This window comes from Passer domesticus, chromosome 5, assembly GCF_036417665.1.
Source record: "Passer domesticus isolate bPasDom1 chromosome 5, bPasDom1.hap1, whole genome shotgun sequence".
In the NCBI taxonomy this organism is placed as follows: Eukaryota; Metazoa; Chordata; class Aves; order Passeriformes; family Passeridae; genus Passer; species Passer domesticus.
The window spans coordinates 51,590,708-51,614,946 of record NC_087478.1 but is presented as its reverse complement, the minus strand read 5'-3'; the positions used below and the strand labels follow the sequence as shown (position 1 = coordinate 51,614,946).

Sequence of the window (24,239 nt, the reverse complement as noted above, 5' to 3'; positions counted from 1 at the left end):
CTAATCCTTGTATGTTAGGTAGAAGTTATTTTGGTTTCTTTTCTCCCAGCCTCCTGACTGAAACAACCTTAACTTAAAATTCTGTAGGTGCTGTAGGTGTGACTGTTGTACTTGGACATAATTTTGCTTTCACTTCTCTCTAGCTTTGTTATTCTTCTGGAGTTTTTAGTCCTGATACTGTAACTGGCAGTGGTGGGTAAAGCTGCCATTTTGACTTAATGCTTCTGCAAATGTTGATGTATTTGGATTGTGCCCATGAGAGAAGCTGCTTTTGGTGCTCTCTGGAGGCCTTTGGTAACAGTACATATTTTGAAGCGCTAATGTGCAATACCTAGTTTCTCAAGTCAGATAAAACCTCAAAAGGTATATGGAAGCTTGGCAAAGTAGTTATTGCCACCAATATTTTGACACTAAAGCTGTTCCCTTTTTCTTTGTTTTGTTTGCCTAGAAACTGTGTGAGGGAATTCTAAACATCCTTGAAAAGGACACAAAAACTTCATGTCAAGTTGCCTGCCTGGAGGCCCTCCGGATTCTCTCCAGGGACAAGAAGGTTTTAGTGCCTGTAACCACAAAGAGGAACATGCAGATCCTCATGAAGCTAGCAAAGCTGGACACTGTGGAAGATCCACTGGAGAGAGTATCTGAATTTCCTGTGATAGTAGAAGCCTTAAAATGCCTCTGTAACATAATTTTTAATAGTTCAGTTGCACAGAAGCTCAGTTTGGAACTGAATCTTGCAGCAATGCTCTGCAATCTTCTGCAGAAATGTAAGGACCGGCAGCTTGTTGATGACATTAAATGCTTTGATTTGCGTCTCCTCTTCCTCTTGTCACTTCTGCACACAGATATTAGAGCACAGTTGCGCCAGGAGCTACAAGGGGTGCAGGTTTTGACTCAGGCTTTGGAGAGTTCTCTGAGTGTAAGATGGACAGAAGAATATAAGGCAGCAGAAGATCGTGACAGGCCTCCTCTCTCTTTGCAAGAGACAGATTGTGCCATTGAGGCACTAAAGGCTCTCTTTAATGTAACACTTGACAGTTGGAATGTCCACAGCAAGGTAAGGCTTAGCTGAAGTGCTTTTTTCAATTGATTTTGTTTAGCCTGCAAGAACCAGTGGGTAGATACACAGGAGGCAGTTGCTGTTCCTCTTATGACTTGGGCAGAAAATCTTATCCATACATTTTCTGTGTATTGGGAGAACTGCTTGGCTTGCCTAATGCAACTTTAAACTGTATGTTTTGGAATACAAAAATGCAAAAAATACTATTCCATAAAATTCTTAGATTTCAAATAGAAAATAAATGTTGTTCACTAATAATTAGCTGGCTAGGAAAAACTTCTTTATCTAAGTGTACCAGATGGTTGCATCTCTGGAGGTTGTGGACTATGGCAATAGAGCAATGGATAGAGCTGAGAGAACTCCCTAGTTTTTCTCTGTTGCAGGATAAGTGCATCAACTCTCATTTTTAACAAATAACTCTGATGAAAGAGTGCCACTGTTGTTAATATCTTTGTCCCATCCTCCCAACCCCAGCTTTGGACTTCAACATTATCTTTTTAGATGAGATCAAGTACAAGAACAAAATACACTTTCATTGTTATGTTTTATGAATAACGTTTTTCTTGGTTTGCTTTCATTATTATGTCAGATCTTTTTTTTTTTTCCTTTCATAAATAAGCTTCCTATGTGTGACATCCTTAAATTTAGAAATTACAAGGGTAACTTTTCTGAATAATCTGAGTCTCTACTAAAGCAGGAGAATTATATAGGGAACCTTTCTTTATAGTCCACATCATAGTCTCTAGAACAGTGTTAGTTACTTTCCACTGGACGTAGTAAATATGCAGTATATAAAGCTGATCAAAATTCTACAGTAATTAAAACTTGCAAATAATTGTTCTTTTTAATGCATTTGACTAAACAGCAAATCAGATATTAATTATGGAATGTAAAACTTGAGCAAAGTTGGAACTTTATTCTTTGCTTTAATGTCTCAAGGATATGCAGAATAAGAAATCCTGAAATTTAAGGTGAAGTGTTGGAGGGGTCAGAAAAGCTAATATTTGGGTTTCAAGGAAATATAAAGAAAGTGAGGTTTCTTTCTTCTGTTTATATTTCTGACTTAGACCATTATTAAAAGTGTCTTTAACTTTGTCAAAGTTCTTTGTATAGACAAGTGATTGTTCTGGATGTAAAAAAGCATGTAACATAGTTATATGGAAAGTTGGAAAAAGAAACTGTATTACATGTTCACCTCTTGAGAGATAAGCTCTTGATATCTGGAAGTTGATTTACTTTTACAAAATACTGAATCTGGAGAGATGAAAAGCCCACCTTGCTGTCTTTTCCTTCTTAATATCCTGAGCATGCATGTAGCCTTTTTTGTTTTTTGTTTTTTAATGAGAGTTTAAGAAATCCCAGGGCGGGAGAAGCTTATTTGCATTTTGAGATGAAGCTTAGATAATAACTCCTTACTAGAAATTCCTAAAAGCAGAGAATTTTTAAATTGAACTTCTTAGTGGATGTTATCTGTTAGCCAGATATGTTAGGTGACATTCTGCTTAGTGAATATTCCAATGGCAATTTTAATGCATGTTAATCAAGTGGGCTGAAGACACAGAGTTTGAAGAAATTCCAAACAGCAGAACACATGGAAAATAAAAGGAGAGCAGAGAGGTTGGGCATGTGGGTGGAAAGCTAAACAAGATCTATCCTAATGTGGAGAGAGCCATTTGAAACACCAGTATTTGATGACTGGAGATGGTTTCAAAGTAGCAAAGCCAGACAAGAGCTGCAGATGGTACACTTGGCAGATTTTGGTGCTGATGCTACAAAAGATGCATTGGGTGCTTTGTGCCAGGTCAAACACTCCAGAACATATGCCAAGAAGAGCTGTTGAAAAAGAGTGAGGACAATGATTCAGAGTTAAATGGTTGCAGTTACTGGTGTACTATTGTGGGCTGCTGTCTGGTGGGAGATTGGAAGGGGGGATTGCTTGGAGAGAAGAAAAGGTAGGGCAAATAAGGTTGCTGAGGAGTTATTGATGGAATGGAGGAGAGAAGTATCAAGGGATTTAGAAAAAAGAGACAGACTGGGTGGCAGGAATGAAACTTGGCAGTAAAAGGCCTAAATGAGGAGAAGACAAATTAAATGAAGAACAGGCATAATCTAAATGGGTGAAGAGGTGGCCTGGTGTAAATACAGGAAGTAAGAGGGTGGTGTGTTAGGAATAGTGGTATGGAATTGAGCAAATATTTGTAACTGGTTTTTCTACTAATGAAGGCTGATTTAACTGAAAAACCTCCCCAGTGGGTTTTACAAGGCCTAGTTCAAAGTCAGCTTATGAGAGTTATGCAGTATTAAGCATTCAGTGAAACTAAGGTACAGTCCTTTTATTGATAGGGATGGATGCTATGATCTAATAGGTATTTTCCATCTTTAACTTTTATTATTCTAGTGACCTGAAAGCCTTACTTACAATCTTCAAAATGAAAAAATATCTTCATAATTTATATTTATATAGAATGAATCTCATCAATTTCGTTACATGGCTGCCATCCTTCGACATTGCTTATTAACCACGGGCCCTACTGAAGAAAAAACTGAAGAGTTGCACAGGTTGGTAGAATTGCAGAACCAATCTATGTTAAAAGGTTTTTGTTTGGTTGGTTTTTCTATGTAGAAATTACTTTGCCTAAAATCTAAAGTAAAAGTCTGAGAAACAATGAAAACTTTATTTATTTTGAGTTAATGTTGTTAATCTTTTTTTGATGAAAGCTGTTTTCCTCAAACATTGTTTAAGCATATCCAGTTTTCCAGAGAGAAGGTGGCTGGCAAGATTGTTATTTTCTATCACTGATAATGAAGCTCACCTTTTTTAAATTTTGGTTTTGCGTTCATGTGTGTGTATCTGAGGATGAAAATACATACAGAAGTTGTAAATGTAGTTCAAATTGAAGTGGAATGCAACTTCTGCTGTTTGGCATAGTAAAACTAATGGAAACACTACATTTTGAGATTTCTATATGTAAATTTTGTAGTTCTGAGGAATTGGGATGGAAGTAACAACCTGATATTTTATCCTAATAGTTCTAGTCTGCTTTATTGGAAGTACCAATAATTTTCCTTGTTAATAATATTTTTTTCAAAGATGAGTGAATCACACAGTTTTAAGTGTGTGGTTTGTTTTGTTTTGTTTTTTTTCCTCAGTGCTGCACCCAACTGTTCTATATTGGCAGCCAGTAATTCAATCAAAATTCAGATTATTTGTGGTGAGGTGGTGGGTCTTTATTTAGTGTTACTGTTCTTTCTCTATGGCACCCTTATTTTTACCCAGTAGGTCAGCTGTTCACTGGGCCTGACAGTACAGTAGGTTCCCTTAGCACTGAAATGTTGCCATTTTCTTCTTCAGAGACATCTGCATATCTGACTGTAGGATCTCTAGGTCTTCTGAGCCAGTCTCCAGGAAGAGGGATACAGCTTTTCATACCCAGCAGTCTTGAAAGTGTTAAATGACCTTGATGAAAATCTTGGAAAGCTCTTAGAGATCAACAGTCTTAGGAGGTTAACACAAAAATCCTACTTCAGAGTCCTTCTCCGTTGGTGCAGACTAGTTTGGAATAATTTAGGATACTGCTGCAGTAGTTGCCATGCCTGAAGGTAGTGCTGTATCCTAAAGGGCAGTTAGTGTTTTTTCTTTGCTGCTGCTCATGGTGGGTGCTTTGTGCTCTCAGCCTTCTTTAAGGGAGGGACTGGCAGGAATAAAATCCCTACTGCTGGGAGAATTTAAAAGTTTTGGATAAAGTCAACAATTAGAGTTACAAGAACTATTATACAGCTGATGCTCTTCCCAAGATCTGTTCCTTTGTCCAGAAATCTGACTAATCTGATCACCCTGTTAAATATATCACCCTGTAAAATTTAATTGTCTTGTGCTATTGCAAAAGGATACAAGTTTTGCAGGTCCTTTTGGTTTTAGCTTTTGCACACACTTGCAGCTGAGATCCAGAAAGGGGTTTATATAAAGAAGTAGGCAGCTGTGAAGATGATGTAGTGTTGGTGTGATTTGTCCTTGCTTTTTTTGGTGTCAAAGGAGATTTTTTTGTAGTAATGCTGCCCACTTGGGCCTTATGGACACCAAGTCAAAGCAAAGGTTCTCCATAATTCTGAGAGGTGGAAGCAGGAAAGAAATGAGGACACACATCACTGCCTTGTATCAAGGCAGCTGTTCCCCCTTCTCCAGCAGAGACTCAGTGTAGCACTGCATTAGTCTTTCTGCTGTGCTGAGAAAACAACTTTGTCCCTCAGTTAGCAAACTGTAGCTGGTTAAGTTAGCTGAAGAGTAATGAGAATGCAAGTATAGCATCATTGCTTGTGGTATTTGATCTTGATTTATGTGCTGCAAGAGCACCATGCAGGATTTGACTGCTGCAATTCAAATATTTCAGCCTTTTTGTTGAACCTGAGTTGTGTCTTTGAATGCTTTCAAGGATGCAATAAAAGCTGAATAATTGGATACACTTTTCCACCAAGACTGTTCATGACAAGGCAGCTCTGGAATAGAGAAGCTATACTCAGAAGTAATGCCCCTGCAAATCCTCAAAGGGATTGGGGCCTGCATCAAAGGGCCCCACTTCAGTCCCCTGATCTATTTGGAGAAGCAAAACTCAATTCCTGATAGGAGCTGCACTAACAAATGAGTAAACTGTTGTTAGCAGTATGTAGCTAAAAGAGAGAGGCCTGTGTCGTCGTTTGGGCCATTCAGCATGCTGGACTCTGACTGTGAAATCTTTATTGCTAGAGATGAAGTGAGAGTCAGAGAGCAGAGCACAACTTCCAGCTCTGCTTTCTTCCTGGAACCTACCACTAAGGCAATTGTGAAAACTGTGTTAAAAATAAAATGAAATACAAACACTGTGAATGCAGAATAAACGGTATGAAGCATCAGGGAGATATAAATATATTTCTTAAGATTGCTGATCACCTGCACTTCCCTAAGTTTGTAAATCTGCAGGACCTAAGATGCTTCAGTGAAAGGTTTGGGCAGCCTGTTACAGCACATCGTTTGAATGCCTGTGCTATGAATGTGTAAGCTGAGGATTTATTTTAGGTGAACAGTGAGTGTTGGACGCATGCCCTGAGCCACGATGTACTGATTGTCAGTGTGACTATTTCTAATAAAAAAGCAGAAGTTAGCCATAAAATATCTTAACTACTTTAGTACCCACATTGTCGTTGTGATTCTCTTGCGGCATTGCTTAATGTTTGAATATGAACAACTTAAAGCATCACATGTTAGAGTGAGTGCCATTTTTGTCCACTAACAAGGTTTTAATCAAGGCATTCACTGGCTCTAAATAGGCCTTTGCTTCTGAATTTGCATATCAGGAGGGGGCTGGGAGCATGAGTGGGTAGATGTCATGTCCCAGTGATTAATGATCTGTAGGAAGCCAAAAAGGGGAGAGTAATATACGCAGTATTTCTACCCCCTGGAGTAGGAATGCAAACACTATTGTGCGTATCTGTGCATAGTCACTGACTTCCTGGTAGCTGGAGAATTTCATACACTCCTCTGCCACAAATAAAACTGTCAGTGGAGTGACAAAGATCAGAAAGCCGGGCTTCATTTATTGAAAAGAATAGCTCAGGCACAGTGATCCAGAAAATTAATTTTGTAGGTGTTTGGGAACTTGGTTGTTTAATAAGAAACTGGTAAAAAGAGAACTTTTGATGAAAGGCCTCAAGCCATCAAATATTTGTTGAATTTCTTCTGTTTTGTTTCTGACTATTCCTGAATTATTGAAGAGGAATAACTTCCGTGATATAAAGGACATATCTTGAGCAGGATTTAGAAACAAAACAAAGAGAACAGGCGTTCCCAAAAGTAATAGTGGTCTGAATTTCAATTACTAAAAGAGCAAAAGGAGATGGCACAGTGTGGAACAGCCACCCAGTCTGATCAAACCAGAACCAGCACATTTGTTAGAAATCCTGTTATGGTCTGATAGCCATGGTTGGCTTTCTCTTTTGCTAATTCTTTGTTAGAATTGTATTAATAACTTAGAAACAGAGGGTAGCTTCTAAGTAGAAATTATTAAAAGTCTTAAATGAAGTTGTTTGAAAAGTTTTCTCCATTCTTGGAACACTTCACCGGTCCTTGAAACATGAGTGCTCATTGGTTCATTGATAGCTTTGAGGTCTGCACGGGTGAACCTGAATAGTTTTTGTGCTATTTCTAAATACATCCATTATAAGTTTAGTTGGATGTCAGCAAGTAAATAATGACGGAATTCTAATTTTTGCAGCATCTGCCTAATTTCTCCCAGTGTTCAGGAACAGTACAAGCCCAAGCCTGTACAGTGAGAACAGGGTAGATAGCAAACTCAAGGCATGTGTACCCTGCAAGAGACCCTTGCAAAGTAAGTCCCACCTTACTCATTGAAGAGGAGGGAGGGACCCTGTGGCCTAATTGAAATAATTTAATGGCTCTTTTGAAACGCTCCTCTTTGTGTCCTAGAATGAGAACACATCCAGTTACTGAAGGGTAGTGCTTGGTAAATAAACTGAGTCTTTTTTTAATGTGTTAAAAGCCTTCTGTATTTCATATATATACTGCAAGCTAAATAAAAACAAATATATTTCAGGGGACCTAAGAAAAGGCCACTTTGCCCCCCTCTTACAGCAGGAGGAAATATTGTCCATATTGTATTTTGCCACACTAATGTTGGTAATGTGGATGTATGGTAAAATGTTTTAAGTTTCAAGGAGGAAAAAACTCTACTGCAAATCGATGTGAGAGTTCCCCCTGCTGTCCTGCAAGATCAGCTGCTGTAGCTTGCTGCTGGAAGCTGTGCCTTATCCATGGGATGAGATACTGTGGGGGCTGGAAGTAATCCTGCACTGCTGCTTTTGGAACTTTTTGTCTTTCTTTTTCCTTGTTTGTTCCAAGAGTCAGCGCTCAGGCGATAATGCAGGCCACCTTCTTTAAAACCCAGAGAGGAGAAAATAAAGCATTGTTTCAGTTGTAGGGCCTCTCTTTGATTGCAGTTGTACAAGCAGTTTATGGTGAGTTGTACTCTGTTTTTAATTCTTTCTTCCAAATGAATAATGGATTTTTGAAATCTGTTTCAGCAATGCAATCAACCTCTTAAGCAATGTTCCTGTTTCTTGCTTGGATGTTCTTATTAACCCGTCGTCCCAAGAGGAAACAGATATAAAATACAATGGTATGAATATGGGAGCTATTCAGATTTTACTGGATTTCATGGAGAAGAGAATAGACAAGGTATGGACTGTAGGGATTTTTCACAAAAGGGGCTTCTTTCACTAAGGCAAAAAGTGCACATATATCAAGTTTTGTATAAATCTTTCAGCCAGTACTTAGCATAAATGTGGATGTCCTACTAAACTGTGAAACACCTCCAAATTCCTGTGAATACCTTGAAGCTGTTTGCTGTGTGTCTGAGGGTGAACATGTGGCTCTTGACGTAAAGTTCATATTTTGGCTCTCATATAGAACTATTGAAGCATTCATAGAATCTGAAAAAGAAAGTTTGCTCTTAAAATGTTTTATTTGTATTTGGTTTTATTTTAGGGAAGCAGCTACAGAGAAGGTCTGACTCCAGTTCTCAGTTTATTAACTGAATGCTGCCGAACTCACAGGAACATCAGGAAGTTTATCAAGGCTCAGGTAGGTAAAATTAATCAAAATTTGCGTTTGAAGCTAGTGATGAACTTGCAGGTTTGTACATCAGTGCAGGACAGTGCTGTAGAAATAATTTTTCAGTCACATAAATCAATGGATATTATGGCCTGAGTTCCATGATACATTTTGTAGAGCTGTTAAATAATAACATCAGGGATATTGTAAAGCTGTGTGAATGTGAGTCACCGTGGATCTTATGAGATGGGTAAAAAGGTCTGTTGCCTTACACTCAGCAAATAAGAAACATTTCAGTGCAGTTAATTAGACTTTGCAAAGCTGTGTGGTGGCAAGTGAGAATACAGGTGATTTGATGGGTTCTGCTTGAGGTTTAGTTTCACCTCAGCAGGAACAAGTTGTTTGGATTAAGACTTGTGTACCAGTGTGTATCAGCTGTCCTGTCAGAGTGAAAGTGTCCCTGGACAGGGGCACACTTCATCACTTTGTCTCTTATAAGAACTCTTTATTACAGTATGGACTGTGGCTTTTAACAGGGAAGAAGATTTCTGTGCCATGACCTGAAGGATCTGTGTAGCTTGGTGGTTGAGTGTGGTGTTTTCTATTTGTTTTGCTGCTTTTCCTGAGGTCAAGTGGAAAGTTAAAAGATGAGCACAAGAAAGAAATTGCTCCTCTAGTTTCCGCTGTCCTCATCCTAAGCCGCAGTGACTTTTGAGTTGCATCCTAGATGCTGCTCCCAGATCAAAGCTGTGCCTGAGTTCATAAATGGAATTTAAAATGAAGATGAGCATATATTTTCTGCCTCTTTCATCTATACCAGAAAAGTGTTTTTGAGGAATTTAAGAAACTTGTTCTTGTTGGTTGTTTGTTTTTGTTCACAGCAGCTAGTTTCTAGGATACTTTGCTGATCTGTTAGCTTCAAAAAAAAAAAAAAAAGTTGCAGAGCCAAGTGTACAGAAGCTAGAAAATGAGGTTGTCTGCATGTTTTTACGACATCTGGGCATCTCAATGTCAGGATATAATTGCATGCTGACTCCTGCCACAGGACCACTGCCTCATATAGTGCAGAGAATGGATGGATGTTGCTAACTGCATGACTGGATGTTTGATATTTTGAATTACTCTCATTGTTAAGTTCTGGCCTTGGGCTTTATTTATTGTGTGCTATTCAAATTGTGATCTGAAGACAGGATGATTGATTTCCTCATGGACTGTCCTATGGCACTCATCACTGTATTAGTATTAGAGTACTCTAAAAACATTAATTCATTCTTACAACACACTGGGAAATGGCAGTCATGGTACTATCCCCATTGGGGGGAGTAAGCAGGGACAAAGTAAAATGTTTTTGCTAATTGTTTGAATGCTTGGTTTGAAAAAGACAGGGTCTGTTTTATCCAAAGCAGTCAATACTGTAGCATTCATGTAAGGATCAGTTCCCAGTGAGTCCAATTTCAGTAGTAATTGTGCTGTAATTTTGCAAAGGACGTGACACTTTACATTAGACTCCTAGAAAACAAAGGACTTGCAATTTCTTATGATAGTGACACGCTTAGTTTCATTCCCTAATAAAATATTGAAGATCCATAATTCTTATTATTAGAGTCTTCAGATAATTAAATATTTCATATTATAGCCCAGATTTATTTGCAGATCATATTATATATCCTTTGAATGTGAAAATATTTACATAGATTTTTTACTCTGAAGGCATCCACATAAGGAGGCACAAGTTAGTTTGCATCATTCCTGCATTACCTGCGTAATACAATATTAATTACCTCTAATGAGAAAATAGTGTATTTGAGGAAATGTTAAGTAGTGATTTCTCCAAAATATTTCTGAAATTTAGCTTGAGCTTTTAAAAGTGTTTTGTGGTTGAAGTATGTGTTTCCTCTCTATGTAGAGCCCATTTTTGAAATTTAGTAGTAGAATTTGCAGTGTACTTATTTTTCTGCTTTTTCATTAAGCACCTCATTGTTCTGTATAAACTACAGAGCATTTTAAGAGTGTGAGCTTCCTTAAACTCTTATTTCTGGTACTTTTACAAGATATATGAGGAAAACAGAAGAAACAGAGAGCATGAGATTATGGCTGCCTGTTGACCAACTCTCCTGGGACACCCATTTGTGCTCATAAACTCCTAATAATTGTATTTTTAAAGTCTACAGTTGAGACAGCATTTTCCTGCCCAAAATGGCAGACCAGAAAACTTAAATATAATAAGAAGCAAGAGTCACTATCAATGCATGTGAGCATAGTTGTCTGATTTTTATTGCCTTTTTTTTTTTTTGAAGGACAGAGTATTTCTTTGTTCTGTTGACTACATTTTTTGCAAATATTGGTTTTGCAAGATATTTCCATGCATTTTATGCTGTTCTTCCCTTTCTTGTGTGCTGCCAGGTACTGCCCCCATTAAGGGACGTCTCAAACCGTCCTGAAGTTGGCACAACAGTGAGGAACAAGCTCGTGCGCCTTATGACACACGTTGACCTTGGAGTAAAGCAAATTGCAGCAGAATTTCTTTTTGTTCTTTGTAAAGAGAGAGGTAAAAATTACTTTTTCTTCTCCCTTTTGTGTCAGGTCTTGCTGTAATTGGTATATTTGCCTGTTGCCGTAACTCCCAATTCTTGTAGCACTCTGGTGGGGTTTGTTTTGTAGCTGAGTGCAGCTGAATAATTTGTGTGCCCTTTTTGCAGTGGACAGCTTGTTGAAATACACAGGCTATGGTAACGCAGCAGGATTGCTAGCAGCCAGGGGCCTGCTAGCAGGAGGAAGAGGAGATCATTGGTACTCGGATGATGAGGATACAGACACAGAAGAATACAAATCTGCAAAGCCAAAGTATAGTATTGTTTTCAATTTCACATATCCTGTTGCATTTTGGATTCTTTTGATGTAATTTTGGGGTTTTTTTACCTTTTTCAGAGAGGCCAGTTTTGCAATGATATGTGCTTCTACTGACTCCTGTCTTCTGCTGATTTCATGGTCCAGTTATTGAGAAACCAGCCTCTAATAGTGACTATCATGTAGTCATATATGGTTGCAGGGGAGAAAAAAAGTTACTATGGGAATGCTTTAATATCTGAATAACTACTTAAAATTCAAGTGTGGAAAGACATTTTTAAGGAAGTGATAGGAAAAAAAAAATCAGTAGCAAACTTAGCAAGGATGGGTTTTGTCCTGGATTTTTGAGGAATTCACATGAAGTTTGCCAAGCCGCTAACTAAAGTTTGTGGGGTATGGTGTCAGATATGGCTAAAGGTTTTAGCCAGAGCTTTGTTAAAAAGGAGAAACCAGTCAGTTTAGTTTTGATTTTGACAGAGTTTCAGATTTTGGAATTTTTCAGACTGCCTAATATTTTCCTGAAAAACCAAGTAGGTCACATACGTAAATAAGGGAGGAGCAAAATAACTTGTATAGAAGTCATGCAGCAGGAATCCAATATATTTGTTTAAAGAATTCAGTGACCATGTAGAAGCTCTGTTGATTTTTATGAGTTGTAATTGATTGGATGCTAGAGGTTTTAGTTTGTCATGTTACATCTAGGATTTGATGCCATTTTAAAGATGTTCTGAAATTGTTGATAGTGCACATCTGAAATGTTAACATTATTCTTCTGTTTTACTCTGTTGTCCTTCAATTACACAGACATGATTAGGTGTATGGTGGGTGCTTGTGGTTTATTGAAAGATTCCTATTAAAGTACATGAACAAAGGACAGGATTAAATGTATGAGACTTAGGAGTGACGTTGCTTCTATGCTAAGAAATTAGCTGTAAACCAGGAGGTCTCTCTTTATTTCTGTATTTAGGGATTTTTTTCTTGCTGTTTCCTCTCTGCTCTTCTTTCAAAAGCCTGGCATTCATTTATATGCATATATGTAAAACTATAACATCCATTTAGTTAAAAGCTAACACTTACATGAAGCATTCAAGATAACTGTCAGTTGACTTATGCATCTGATTTTCTATATTGCTGTTAAATATCTGTGATTAAAATATTTGAAAGGATAATGTGCCCTGAAAGTTTTCTTTAAAACTACTTCTCTGCTTTTGTTACAATATCTGTGTCACTGTTCACTTGTATTAACAGTGAAAATAAAGCTGGCTTTGTAAATGCTCAAAGTAACTTAATCTGGTTTGAGAAAAAAATCATCATCATGGAAGGGCAACACTCAACTAATTTAATGGAAAATTAACTGGAACCTGTCTATATTTTTAAAATTAAGCCTGTACAGAATTAGTTTCAGACATGTATCTGTCATCCAGTTCCCTATTTATGTCATTAGTACTAATGACATTGTCGTTGTTACCGTCATCATTCCCCTGGTTTCAAACTGTTCTCCTCTGGGTTCCAACAACAAAAGCTACCAGCCTGTGCATTTTTGAGCACTGACAATGTTAGTACAGTGAATCCACACAAAGATTCAGTCACGATTCATGAGAAAATACAGTATAAATATGAATCTTGTCTATTTATAACAAAACCTTTTGTGTGCAGTTCAGACAGTTTTAGTCTTGATGGTTTCTGTGAGTTCTTCCTGTTTCCTGCTGTTAAGAAGATAGTAAATGTACCTATTCCTGCAGAAATGTAAACTGTGTTGTTTTTTCACCTCCAGCATTAACCTTATCACTGGTCACTTAGAGGAACCAATGCCCAATCCCATGGATGAAATGACAGAAGAGCAAAAAGAATATGAAGCTATGAAGCTTGTCAACATGTTTGATAAACTTTCCAGGTATTGTATTATAGCTGCTTTTGAGAGGCAGCTTGTATCCTGACTCTTTACTAATGTCTAGTGCTTCAAAATAGTGCTAGAATCTACTTCTTTGTAGGATTAGGACCACTTTAAATGCAGATAAAATGTTTAGCACTTCAAAGAAAAGAATGATATGTTGCAGGACTTCAGAAGAAACCTCTTTTTTGGGCAGAATTGGGAAGAAGTGGTGATGAGTGGACCTGCCTCCTGAATAGATAGGCTGATGGTAATGAAGAGAATTTCTTCTTTTAAAGTACAGGACACAATCTAGGCTCAAGACAAGCATGGTTATTTTCCCCAAGTTAATGAGCACCAGCATCTCATTGTAATTACTTATGCCTGCTGCTTATATGAAGAGCAAATACAGTGTGAAAATAGTTGTTGTCAGAAACAATAAATTGTATAATGGAGCAATTAAAAGGGAATTTACAGTTAAGACTTACTGTGGATTGATTAGGTTAAGTGTGGACTGGATTACAAATCAGCCTTTGTAATTTGTTTTATGTGACAAAGGTAATGCCATGAAAGAAATGGGGACTTAGTGTGACATAATGGTGTTACAGTATTGATACAGAGAGTATTATGTACAGTTCATAACTTTGTGTATGAGAGAACATGGACCTGTGCTGTTATCTCTAGCCTTTTTGCTCTTTAGCTCAATATGCCTAGAATTTACTGGTTTTTCTTTCCCCATACTTCAAGCCACATTGGAGTGATTGCTTGTATTTTTTTTAATTCCTAAGTAAAGTTACATTCTTGAGAAACACTTACGTGGTACTAATTTGCCATTGAACTGAGCTGTAGGAGGTAAATATTTAAGGGCATCTATTCTTCAAATGTGGAAAAAACTCAGCAGCTAGAAATGTGCTTGTTTTGTGAGAGTCTATAGATAGTCAGTTAACAAGATCTATTGAGAGAAATTCAGCAAAACACATCTTTATTCCTAATCCTTAGCAGAGATGTATAGCAAAAGATACAGGAGAATCTGGATTTTACATTAGCTGTTAAAAACTGAATTACAGGCAGGATTGAAAGCAGGGAAGGAACTTAGAACAACAGATCTGAGACAGCCAATGAAGTAATTGGATATTTTTTGACATTATTTGCATGGAAGGCAACTGTACCTTGTCACAGTCTTCTTAGGAAAGAGAAGAAAATGCAATGCACATGTAATCTTAATTGAACTACTCTGTAAAATTGAATCATTGCTATGTTAAGCTAGAGAATTAAGATGCTGAGCATTAAGGGTACCACAATGAAATTACTAAATGGTCTAAAACGTTCTTTGAAAGAAGATTGAGGCTGCAGACAAGCTGAGACTGAAGGCAGTTGCTGTCGCTGCAGCAATTACACAAAAACTCCCAATGGTTACTGTGGCACAAGAGCCCTTTCAGTTTGGAGGGTCGGAGGCACCTGCTGCAGTGCCTGCCACAGGCTGACAATGACTGAGCAGCTGCTGCCCTGTGTCACCACTTATCCTCTTGGCCAGCAGCACTGCTGTCACCTTGAGCTTTCTGTGCCCCTTACATCCACCTGCAATCTCTTTTATAGCACTTTCACTGCTTCAGGGCTGGCACTCTGTGGTAGGGTTTTTGTTTGTTTGTTTAGTATTGTGGTTACTGTGGGACAGTGTTGTTGATGTGACCCCTTTAGGTGCTGTGATAACATCAATAAAATCATTTCACTGTTCTTCCCACACTCTGTTTTACTAAAAATAGAGGAGGAGGAAATGCTGGCAGGAAGGAAAAAGAAAATAAGACTTGGAATGGGGAGGTTGTGGGATGTTTTTCATGAATGTAATTGAGTGCAATTGTGGGCCCTGCAGATGTTAAACAATGTGGGAAGTTGCCAGTCTTGCATACAAGGAGGAGTTAGTGCCATGCTGGTAGTAGTGGGAGTCCCTCCATGGTTTTGAAATAGGACACTTGTGCTGCCTCCAGCTTGAGGAGTGCTGGGAGTTTGCAGACTTAAATCTACATGGAATGCACTTCTTACCCTTGGTTTGCACCCTACAGATGCAAAGCAGAGGTTGCTTGGTTGGAGTTTTTGGTTGATTCTGGGGTTTGAGTCTTCCTTTGAGGCAGAGAGCTTGTGGCAGGTTTCCTGCTTCTGCTTCTCTCTCTTGTCATCATAGGAAGGAAATATGCCATCAACAGCTTCAGTTTGATGCAGTGCTTTGCTTGTAGAGGGGAGGAAGTTGAACAGGAGCAAACAACTTCTTCTCCTCTTGAGCAAGTTTATATAATTTAATGCAACCTGAACAGGAGCTTAGAGTAAACTTGTGTGATGTACAGCAAAACAGGTTTGCTTAGTTCACTGGTATGGTCCCAGCAGTGGAAGCTAAGCTGTAAGGAGCTGCCACACTTCTATTGAAGAAAAGTATGGAAAAAAAAAAAAGTTGAAGGACTGACAAACTTGTCAACTTCCTTCCCTGACTGATGAGAATAATTAGGCCAGTTTGTCACTGAGGCACTTCAGATTTGACTTTGACTGGCTGAGTAAGAGAACTCAGAAAAACAAATTATCCAGGCAGTACTACTTCATTGGGAAATTATAGCCTTCATTAATGGCTGCTGAATGTTTGCACTGTACCCTTTGTAAAGGTTTATTGAAGCTATAAGTTCAAAGGGACATCTTTTTCCTAGCTCTGTAGTATACCAGTGGATTTTTGCTTTTTAGGTTTATTTTTATTTTCAACACTGGCACTGAAAAATAGAAACTTTTTGAGATCATGTAAAACTGATTGATGCTTTTGGTCATTTCAGGTCATACTTCCCAAACTTTTCTACTCTTTTAGGTTATTGGTGTTTGTGCCTGTTCATGAGGCAATCAACCATCAACAAGGCTAAATTAAAATTAATCACCCAGTTTTGATTTCTCAAAATACCTGTAGGAAAGCTAAATATCGTTATGAACCCATTTCCCCTGTGCCAATATTTTAACATAGAGTTGGATTCTACAAAGGCTTTTATAGAAATCAGTAATTTGATCAAATATGGCCGAGTGAGATTACTTTTTTAAAATAATTAAATATATACAAATTATAAGTATAAATTAACATGAGAAGTCTCGATTACTGCATTTCTTGGGAGATGTATATACAACTTAGGCTGATCCTGGATGCCTGAACTTGGCCCTGATATAACTCTGTAGGTTTTGTCTGCAGCAGTGTCTTGTTGGCTCTTTGAGAACTGTTTGATGACTGTAAGTCAGTGTCCTCTGCACATGATCTGCAAGGATTTAGCTCAGCCTTCTTTTTTTTTTTTTTTTTTTTTTTTTTTTTTTTTTTTGCAAAACATCTAGTTAGCCACCTGAAGTCAAGAGTTGTGGGATATTCTGTCCATATAATGTATTATTGGAGATACTCGGTTAATTAAAATGTCTGGAAAAAATGCTAACATTTTTTCTATTATAAATGGTAGGTAGAATTGTATATTAATTGACTAATTTAGAATGTCAGGATGCTTTTTCCAAGCCAACCTTGTATTAATAGCAAGAATCCTTTTGCTGATAAAATGGTCTCCAATTATCACAGCTTGGGTTTTGTTGTACATTGAACAGAAGTCAACAAAACAAGTAAGAGAACCTGTCTAAATAAGGTACCATACTCATTAAAAACACAAAATTAATCATAGGATCAATGAAGAAGGCAATGCTACATCGAGTTTGTTTTTTTCTTCCTCTTTCTAATCATAGAACAAAATAATGTTCCCTGAAAGGATCGGAACTATTATGTGGCACTCAATTATAAGGAGGTGAATAGGTCCCCAAGACGCTGTTTTATCAAAGGGGCAGGCTGGTGTTTACATGATGGCTGTTTGATTACAGACACCATCATTAATTCTGTGTGGCAGTGCTGCCCTGCAGCACAGACAGCGGGCAGGAGAGAGCCACCCTTCAAAGCAAGGCAGTGATTTTTGAGTCGTTATCAAGCTAAATGGCAAGCAGGAAGGCTGAACTTGTATGGATATATTTGAAGGGACTCTTGGGAGATCTGCAAGTGGAAGAAGATAATGCATTTTACCAACTGTTTAATTATGGTGTGTTCCTAAGTACACTTGAATAGAATGCTTTATTTGCATTAGAAAAATGAGTGTTACAAGATGTGTTTGAGTACGTGGAAGGTCACCTAAGGATGTTCAAACATGTATAAATACACACATTGTGTGCTTGTATGGAACTTCATACATATGGAAGAATTCCCACTGCCATCTACTGGGCTGAGGCCAGCAATGTTCTGCCCTATGGATGTGCTATAAACATCCAGTTTCTGGACAGTGACCTGTTTTCTGAGGCTCTGCTTGTCAGTTCCTGGCACTTTCTTTACCACCTTGTCTCTCCCTGTGGACAGTGAGCACATCCTCAGGTAGCCCAGGGTGTCAAAGCACAGCTGAGGTCTAGATTGTGGTTAGAAACAAAATAGGCTGATCCTTGTTTCTCCTCCTTCTTCCTTTGGTGGCTTGGCATATTTCTGTCATCACACAGTTCAGTTCTACTGGGTAGCACTTGTCTGAGGCAGTATGTGTGGAATTCAGCCTCCTAATGCAGAGAACAGCAAACCCCTACCAGCCCTCTCCCATCCTGCTCAGGGACTTGCAAAGCAGGAAGCTCAGGCAGGAAGAGAAAGGTACTTGATAAGCATCCTTGTTACTCCATGCAGTGTGAGCTCAGCCTGGCTCCCATGGTTAAAGACAAAAGCTAAAGTGGGATGTGAAAGTGAGGCTGGAAAAGGGAAGCCTCAGAGAAAGAGCTTTGCCTTTAAAATTGACAAATAATGAGATGGGACTTCTTGGCAATATTTAGAGTCCTAAGAATTATTGGGAGGAGAGGGAGATCTCCACATAAAGGGACCTTGGGACCTTGTTTTCATGTGTTTCTCTTTCCTATTTCATGCACAAATTATTTATCGTGTATTAGACATTACAATTCATTTATTACCAAAAATAAATGGTAAATGACTAGAAAATTAAGTTGTTCCTTGACTTCTGGCTATAGTATTAAATGTTGCCACTTAAGAGTACACTTTGGGATTTTTGAAACAAAAATCTAGGATCCTTTCAGCTTTATTGAAGGGCAAGCAATGATGATTCTGTTCTTCTTGGCTGCAGTTTTGCCTTTTAGAGGTTACTTGTTTTGTATGATGTTTTAAGTTTCAAAACCAAAAAGACCTTAGATGTATAGGATTTTTTTCTCTGTGGGGAAAAAAGTCTTTTCTATTAGACACAACTGCAAAGCATTCCAATTTTGCCTTTGGGGAGCCCCTACAGCAGGCAGGGTTATAGTTCTCTTTGGATGCCAGATTTGCAGTCTTCATGTTTTGAGCCCATTTGAATCTGATTTCAAGGGCTCAGAGGTGTCTTTGCCACACATCTTTAAGAGATTTTCTGAGTGCTGTCACTTGGGCAGAATCTGCACACTATGGATTGCATTGCCAGAAGGAAGGGGACTCACTAGCAATCCTGAAGCAATGGCAAACTCTTTCCAGTCTGTTTAAAGATGAATCCTCCTCTTCTGCACTGAGAGAGAGCCTGGCCTGTGCTGTTTGACCTGGTCTTGCAAACCTCCTTCCCTGGCCTCAGGCTTCCCACCAGACCTGGTCAGCCAAGCCACAGCAATTGTTTCTCATGTGGTATTTGTGAGTTTATCACTGTAGGATCTGATTGTCACATCTGCACAAACAGCTGCATTTATCTTGCTGGTTTTAAGATGTGATCTAACTTCATCTTGACTGTACAGTGTCTAGCGTATGCATGCTATGTGACTTGGATGTTGCCTTTTCTGCTGTTCCTGTGGGTGCATCAAGGTTGGATTGATTGCCAGTTTTGTACAAGGAATTGTCCCTTTTGTCAGCCAAGGTAGTAGTGCAGACCAGGCAGAGAACTGGTGAGATGGCTTTGCTTCCCCACCAAGTGTTGCAGTTTTATTGTCCGTGGCTTGAGAGGGGGGTAGATATATGTTAAATTGACAGTTCTACTGGGCTGCCTTTCAACCAAGGGGTAAATTAACATCAAACCTCTGCTCCTTTATTTAAGGTGACTCCTGAATATTTAGAGGTATTTTCCCTTTTTTTTCAGCATAAAATCAAAATGTTATCTTTGCCCTTACAGCTTTTGCCATAATCCACATATAAATGAGGTGATAAAAAGTAAGGATTAAATAAATCTTTGCTAATACTTTTTGATTGGCTTAATCAATAATTAATCATCTCTTAGATGAGGCTGTAGCTTTTGGAGTAGATATAATTGGATTAACCGCTGAGCGGCCTTTGGAGCTTTGAAGAGATTAAAATGGCTGTAAATCCTATAATTAAACTGCCACAAACAAAAGCAATAGTATTAGAATCAGTCAGCTATTTTTAAATGAATCAGCAAGTCCTTAACACACCCCTAGTAGTAGTGTAGGCAGAGTCTGTTCTCTTAACTGATTTATTTCCTTCAACAAGATGAATATGTATCAAATCATTGTTTTAATTGCTTGGGCATATATTAGCCAGAATGGCAGGTGAAATTTTAGGAAGAGCTGGCTGTTAGAGAATTCTCAGAAGAAAAGCTAGTTTGTGTATCCAAAACAGTGAACCTGCTCCTTGTCTTGAGCTTATTAGGCACTGACTTTTCATGGTGTCTTTAATTGGCTAAGTAGGTTTAGTCTACATGAATGAAGTCTTTATCTGTCCTGCTCTTCCCCTCCCACCTATTTGGGAAGATTTTTTGTGCCTTTTTCTTGAAAACAGAGGGCTTTAGCAGGAATAACGTCCTTTTAAAGGCTCATTATGTGCCAAACAATATACTGTATGTGACTGTATTATACACATGGGAATTGATATGTGTGCACATGCTAATATGGATTCTTTTTTTCAATCCCTCACAGAGATGAGCTCATAAAGCCAATGGGAGTGCGGCCGGATGGGACAATGGCTCCTTTGGAGGAAGCAGTCAGCCAGTACCAGACCAGCAAGCAAGAGAGCTCAGATTCAGACTAAGGCATCACCTGCTTCACTCTCAGTTCTCCTGTAATCCACACTTCTCCTTAGAGCCACATCTGTTATCCTCACATTAGCCAGCATCACTTTAACTGTTCTATTATTGGCATATTTAAATGATGGGTCCTGTGCTGTAATGTCTGAATTTTTATTATGTCTGTTTAGAGAACATATCAATTTATTAGTTTATGATCTTTATTAATTTAAAATTAAATGTATTTTAAAAGGATAAAAAGTGAAAGCCTACAGTGTAAAATAAAGTCCACTTTCATTTTCCAGAATCCTGTTTTCTGAACTCTGTAGGTTTTCCCATTCTTGATAATCTTTTGTATTGTCTTGCCAGTCTTCCTCTTTATATAATTGTATTCATGAAGTGTGTTTACTTAATGGCATAAGGAGCAGAGGGTGTTTAGACTTAGAAGTCTGATTGACCTTATGAGGCTGCTTTAGCTGGCATTGAGCAGTGATTTCAAAGCTCCTGTTTTTGAAGTGCCCTGGGGTTTCTTACTACTACAAACTTCTCCAGTTAAGCTGCTATTTAAGATTTTAACAATGTGTCAGTGACAGACTGCTTCTAAAACTGCCTTTAAATTGGGAAACAAGATGATGGATTTTGTACGTCTTCCCTCCCTCCCTGGTTAAGACCACACGAATATACCTCCTCCTCCCCTCTTTGGGTGAGTAAAAACATCCCTATTGAAAATGGTGTTCAAGAATTGCACTTAAATGATGCCATGAATGGGAGGGGACTGGAGTGCATGTGCCAGTGTTTCACTGAATTGGGGCCTGCTTTTGGAGATTAACTGCTGTGCCTCACTTGAAGGGAAGTCAAACTAATCAACAAAGAAATATTTCCTCTTAGAGAGAACTTAGGGAGCAATGGAATAGAGAATGGAAGGGTAGAAAGGAGAAGAGAGTGTCACTTTCAATTCTGTACTCTTTAAAAACAAAGATTAAAGTTTTAGGCGTGCTGCACTGATGTGCCTCTTTGCCTGCTTGATTTCTTTCTGTGTTTCTCCCAGCATGAATTACATGAAGAATAATCCATGCTCTAGTTTTGAATTCTGTATTTTGTGCAGCTTAAACATGCCATTCCCTGGGAATGTTTCAGAGGTTGGTGTTGGTTCTCCAGTTTGTCTTTGTTTCCTATGACTTGACACTGGTTCTCTGAACTAAGGAGGTTTATGTTCAAAGACCCTGTGAGGGGGATTTTGTATGAAATTGTGCTGTGGTTGCTCATGTGAGCAGCTTCTGCAGATGATCTTAGTCTTCCAAAAGAACTGAAAAGAAAAAAACAATGCACTGCTGTCCTCTCAGTGCTTCAGTTTGTGTTTCCAAAGGACACTGCCCAGCCAAAGCAATGTTTTACTTGGTACATGTGTAATATGTTATGTCATACCTCTTCTTTATGACTCCAGAAGTGGAAGGGCCAATTGTCCAAGAGCAAAAAATGTGCTAGGCTGCATCTAAACTGGGTCTGAAAAATGTAATTGTGGGTTTAGCATCATGCCCTGACTACTCTGAGCCCAGCACAGGCAAGTATTGTGTATGTACCCTACAGGTGCAAAGAACTTGTGATCCCTCCCCGAGGAGCAAAACTTCCCTGGTGCTGTTAGTAAGGAACTGTCTTGTGTCAGCTGGGGCTGGGGAGGGAGTTGTGGGCTTCTTGCTGTTGAGCACTATGTACAGAGCATGAAAAAGAGCAAAATCTCAATTGCTGCTTTCGAAGCTGTAGAATATGCTCCTACAATTAGCTGGCTAAAGAGATTAATAAAACAATAATGGCTCCAGGGATCTTGTTACAAGCAGTATAGCACAAGGCTCTTGTGCTCTGCCTCCTGTTATTTGCCACAGGGCAGCAACATTTGCAATAAATAGTTCTGTTTAGTTTATCTTGGAAAACATGCTTGTAGAAGGTTCTGCAGACATGGATGCTGCTTCATTTAAAAAGAAAAAAGTGAAGACCTAGCATAGGCCTGAATCCTCCAGCCCAAGAGTGGCTGTCATAGCTGGGTTGCCTGTAGTGCAGGTAAATGTAGATAAATTAACTTGCACTACTGCAAGAGTAGCTCTTGTTTCAAGGGGATAGTTTGTGAAAAGGCTGCTGCAGACTTTCTGGCATATCTTTGCAATGTAACATAGGTCCAACCTTAGCTGCTCTGGCTGGAGATCTGGGAATATCGTGGGACAAAGATCCTTCAAATCAGCAATGCCTCTGCTTCCTTTTGTGCTGGCTGGTGTTTTCAGAGTAACAGAGCACATGGTAGGATTTCTCTTGGATGGGAGTCTGGAGAAAAGTGAGGTTAAAAAAAGGAACTACCTGGAATTTATGTACTGTGAAATATTGCTCCTGAATTTATTTTCAAAGTTGAACTTCCAAAACTGGGGTCTTGGGTAGCTGAGTCTTGCTTAAACTGGCAAATTGGGCAGTGTTGGAAAGGGTCTCCAAGTGGAATGCCTCATTTTCCTCCCTTCTGAGTGAAATGTCAGTAGGTTTTTCTAGTGGTGACCATAAAGGTGCTACCCAGTGGATTTTAAGGACATGTACCTTTCACTCCCAAAATGTCTTCCACAGTCAGTCCCAAACCCAAAATCTCGTGTTTCAGTCTTTACTTTGGCATCAACAGTCCAAAGCAACACAGTTCTCATTAAAGCTCATCAATTATTTGGAAGCTTTGCTTCTCTTTGTTTCCCATTAGTGTTATGAAACAAAAGATGATGGGAAATTGCTGAAATTTGTCAGAACACTTTGTTCTTTTGTAAAATAATACAGACATATTTGTTTAGATGTTTGTGAAAACTTCCTGGCAGGTATTCCCAAATGCTAATTGAAATTTCATGTGCCCCAAAAGTGGTTTTTAGGAAAAAAGGTTGTTTACAATCTGTTAAAAATGTTGTGATATAATTACCAGAAGTTTAAAGAAATTTGCCAAAGAGGAAAACCACATTAGCTTTGATGTTTTGGGTGTCCAACATTGCTGTAAGTGTGTGTGATTTTTTACCCTGTATCTTGAGTTTTTCCAAGTACCTGAAAATTTGCAAAGGCTTATAAAAAATGAAACCAAAACAAACAAAACCAAAAAACCCCAGAACAACCAGGCAATACCATATTTTTCTTACAGTTCTTCAAATTGTAAATTTCTCCTGCATGGGTGAAAAAATCAGTTGTCAGAGGTGGCTTTAAGAAGAGAACATTACAATGAAGCCGTAGCATTAGTGGGTTGCTAAGCATCCTAGTCAGAAAGAGGAAAGTAAACCCCAAAGTACACAATATCCCATATCTCCTGAAGGAGCATTCCACAACATTGTACTTCAACTTATTACCACAAAACAGCTAATAAAATCCTGTGCTTTAATAAGGCTGCCTGTAAAAAGGCTCTTCCACTGTTCAAACAGTTGAGAGCCAGACTTGGCTGGTCTTTGAGCAGCAAGTTAAACAGCTGCCCACGTCAGATCCTCTTCTGGTCAAGCATGGAAAGGCAGTGATTTAGTAGTAGTGCAAAGATGTGGCTCACTTTTAGACAGGAAAAAAGAAAAGAAAAAAAATTTAGTCCTACAAATGAAAATTCTTCTTACATTAACATCTTAGTTACTTGCATGGATCTGGCCCTTATGGAAAGTGTTAGGGGCCATTTGTTCTCCACGCAAAAGCTTTTGCTTGTCCTGAAGTTGTCTCTCTCCAAAATACATGTCACTCTGGTGAAGCAATATTTAGACCGGGAGTTTTGGGGCAAATCGATGTCCTTTTGGCTTTTCCATGTATCGTGCAGCTGTGCCTGGAAAGCAGCTCCCGGGCTGGGAGTCCTTCCCGAGCGGTGCCAGCCGGGCTGAGGCGGGC

General features: G+C 38.7%; 1 protein-coding gene across 2 annotated transcripts in view; it reads left to right on the top strand.

The window, feature by feature from the left end:
• RIC8B (RIC8 guanine nucleotide exchange factor B) overlaps window positions 1-21,380 on the top strand; it is a 32,023-nt gene extending 10,643 nt beyond the window's left edge. For both annotated transcript variants that reach the window (XM_064420424.1, XM_064420425.1), the window contains exons 3-10: window positions 449-1,057; window positions 3,525-3,619; window positions 8,132-8,285; window positions 8,595-8,690; window positions 11,064-11,208; window positions 11,360-11,504; window positions 13,282-13,401; window positions 20,290-21,380. In XM_064420424.1, the coding sequence (XP_064276494.1) occupies window positions 449-1,057; window positions 3,525-3,619; window positions 8,132-8,285; window positions 8,595-8,690; window positions 11,064-11,208; window positions 11,360-11,504; window positions 13,282-13,401; window positions 20,290-20,401 (1,476 nt within the window). In that variant the 3' untranslated portion in view covers window positions 20,402-21,380. The remainder of the gene's footprint in view (window positions 1-448; window positions 1,058-3,524; window positions 3,620-8,131; window positions 8,286-8,594; window positions 8,691-11,063; window positions 11,209-11,359; window positions 11,505-13,281; window positions 13,402-20,289) is intronic.
• The last annotated feature ends 2,859 nt before the right edge of the window (window positions 21,381-24,239 follow it).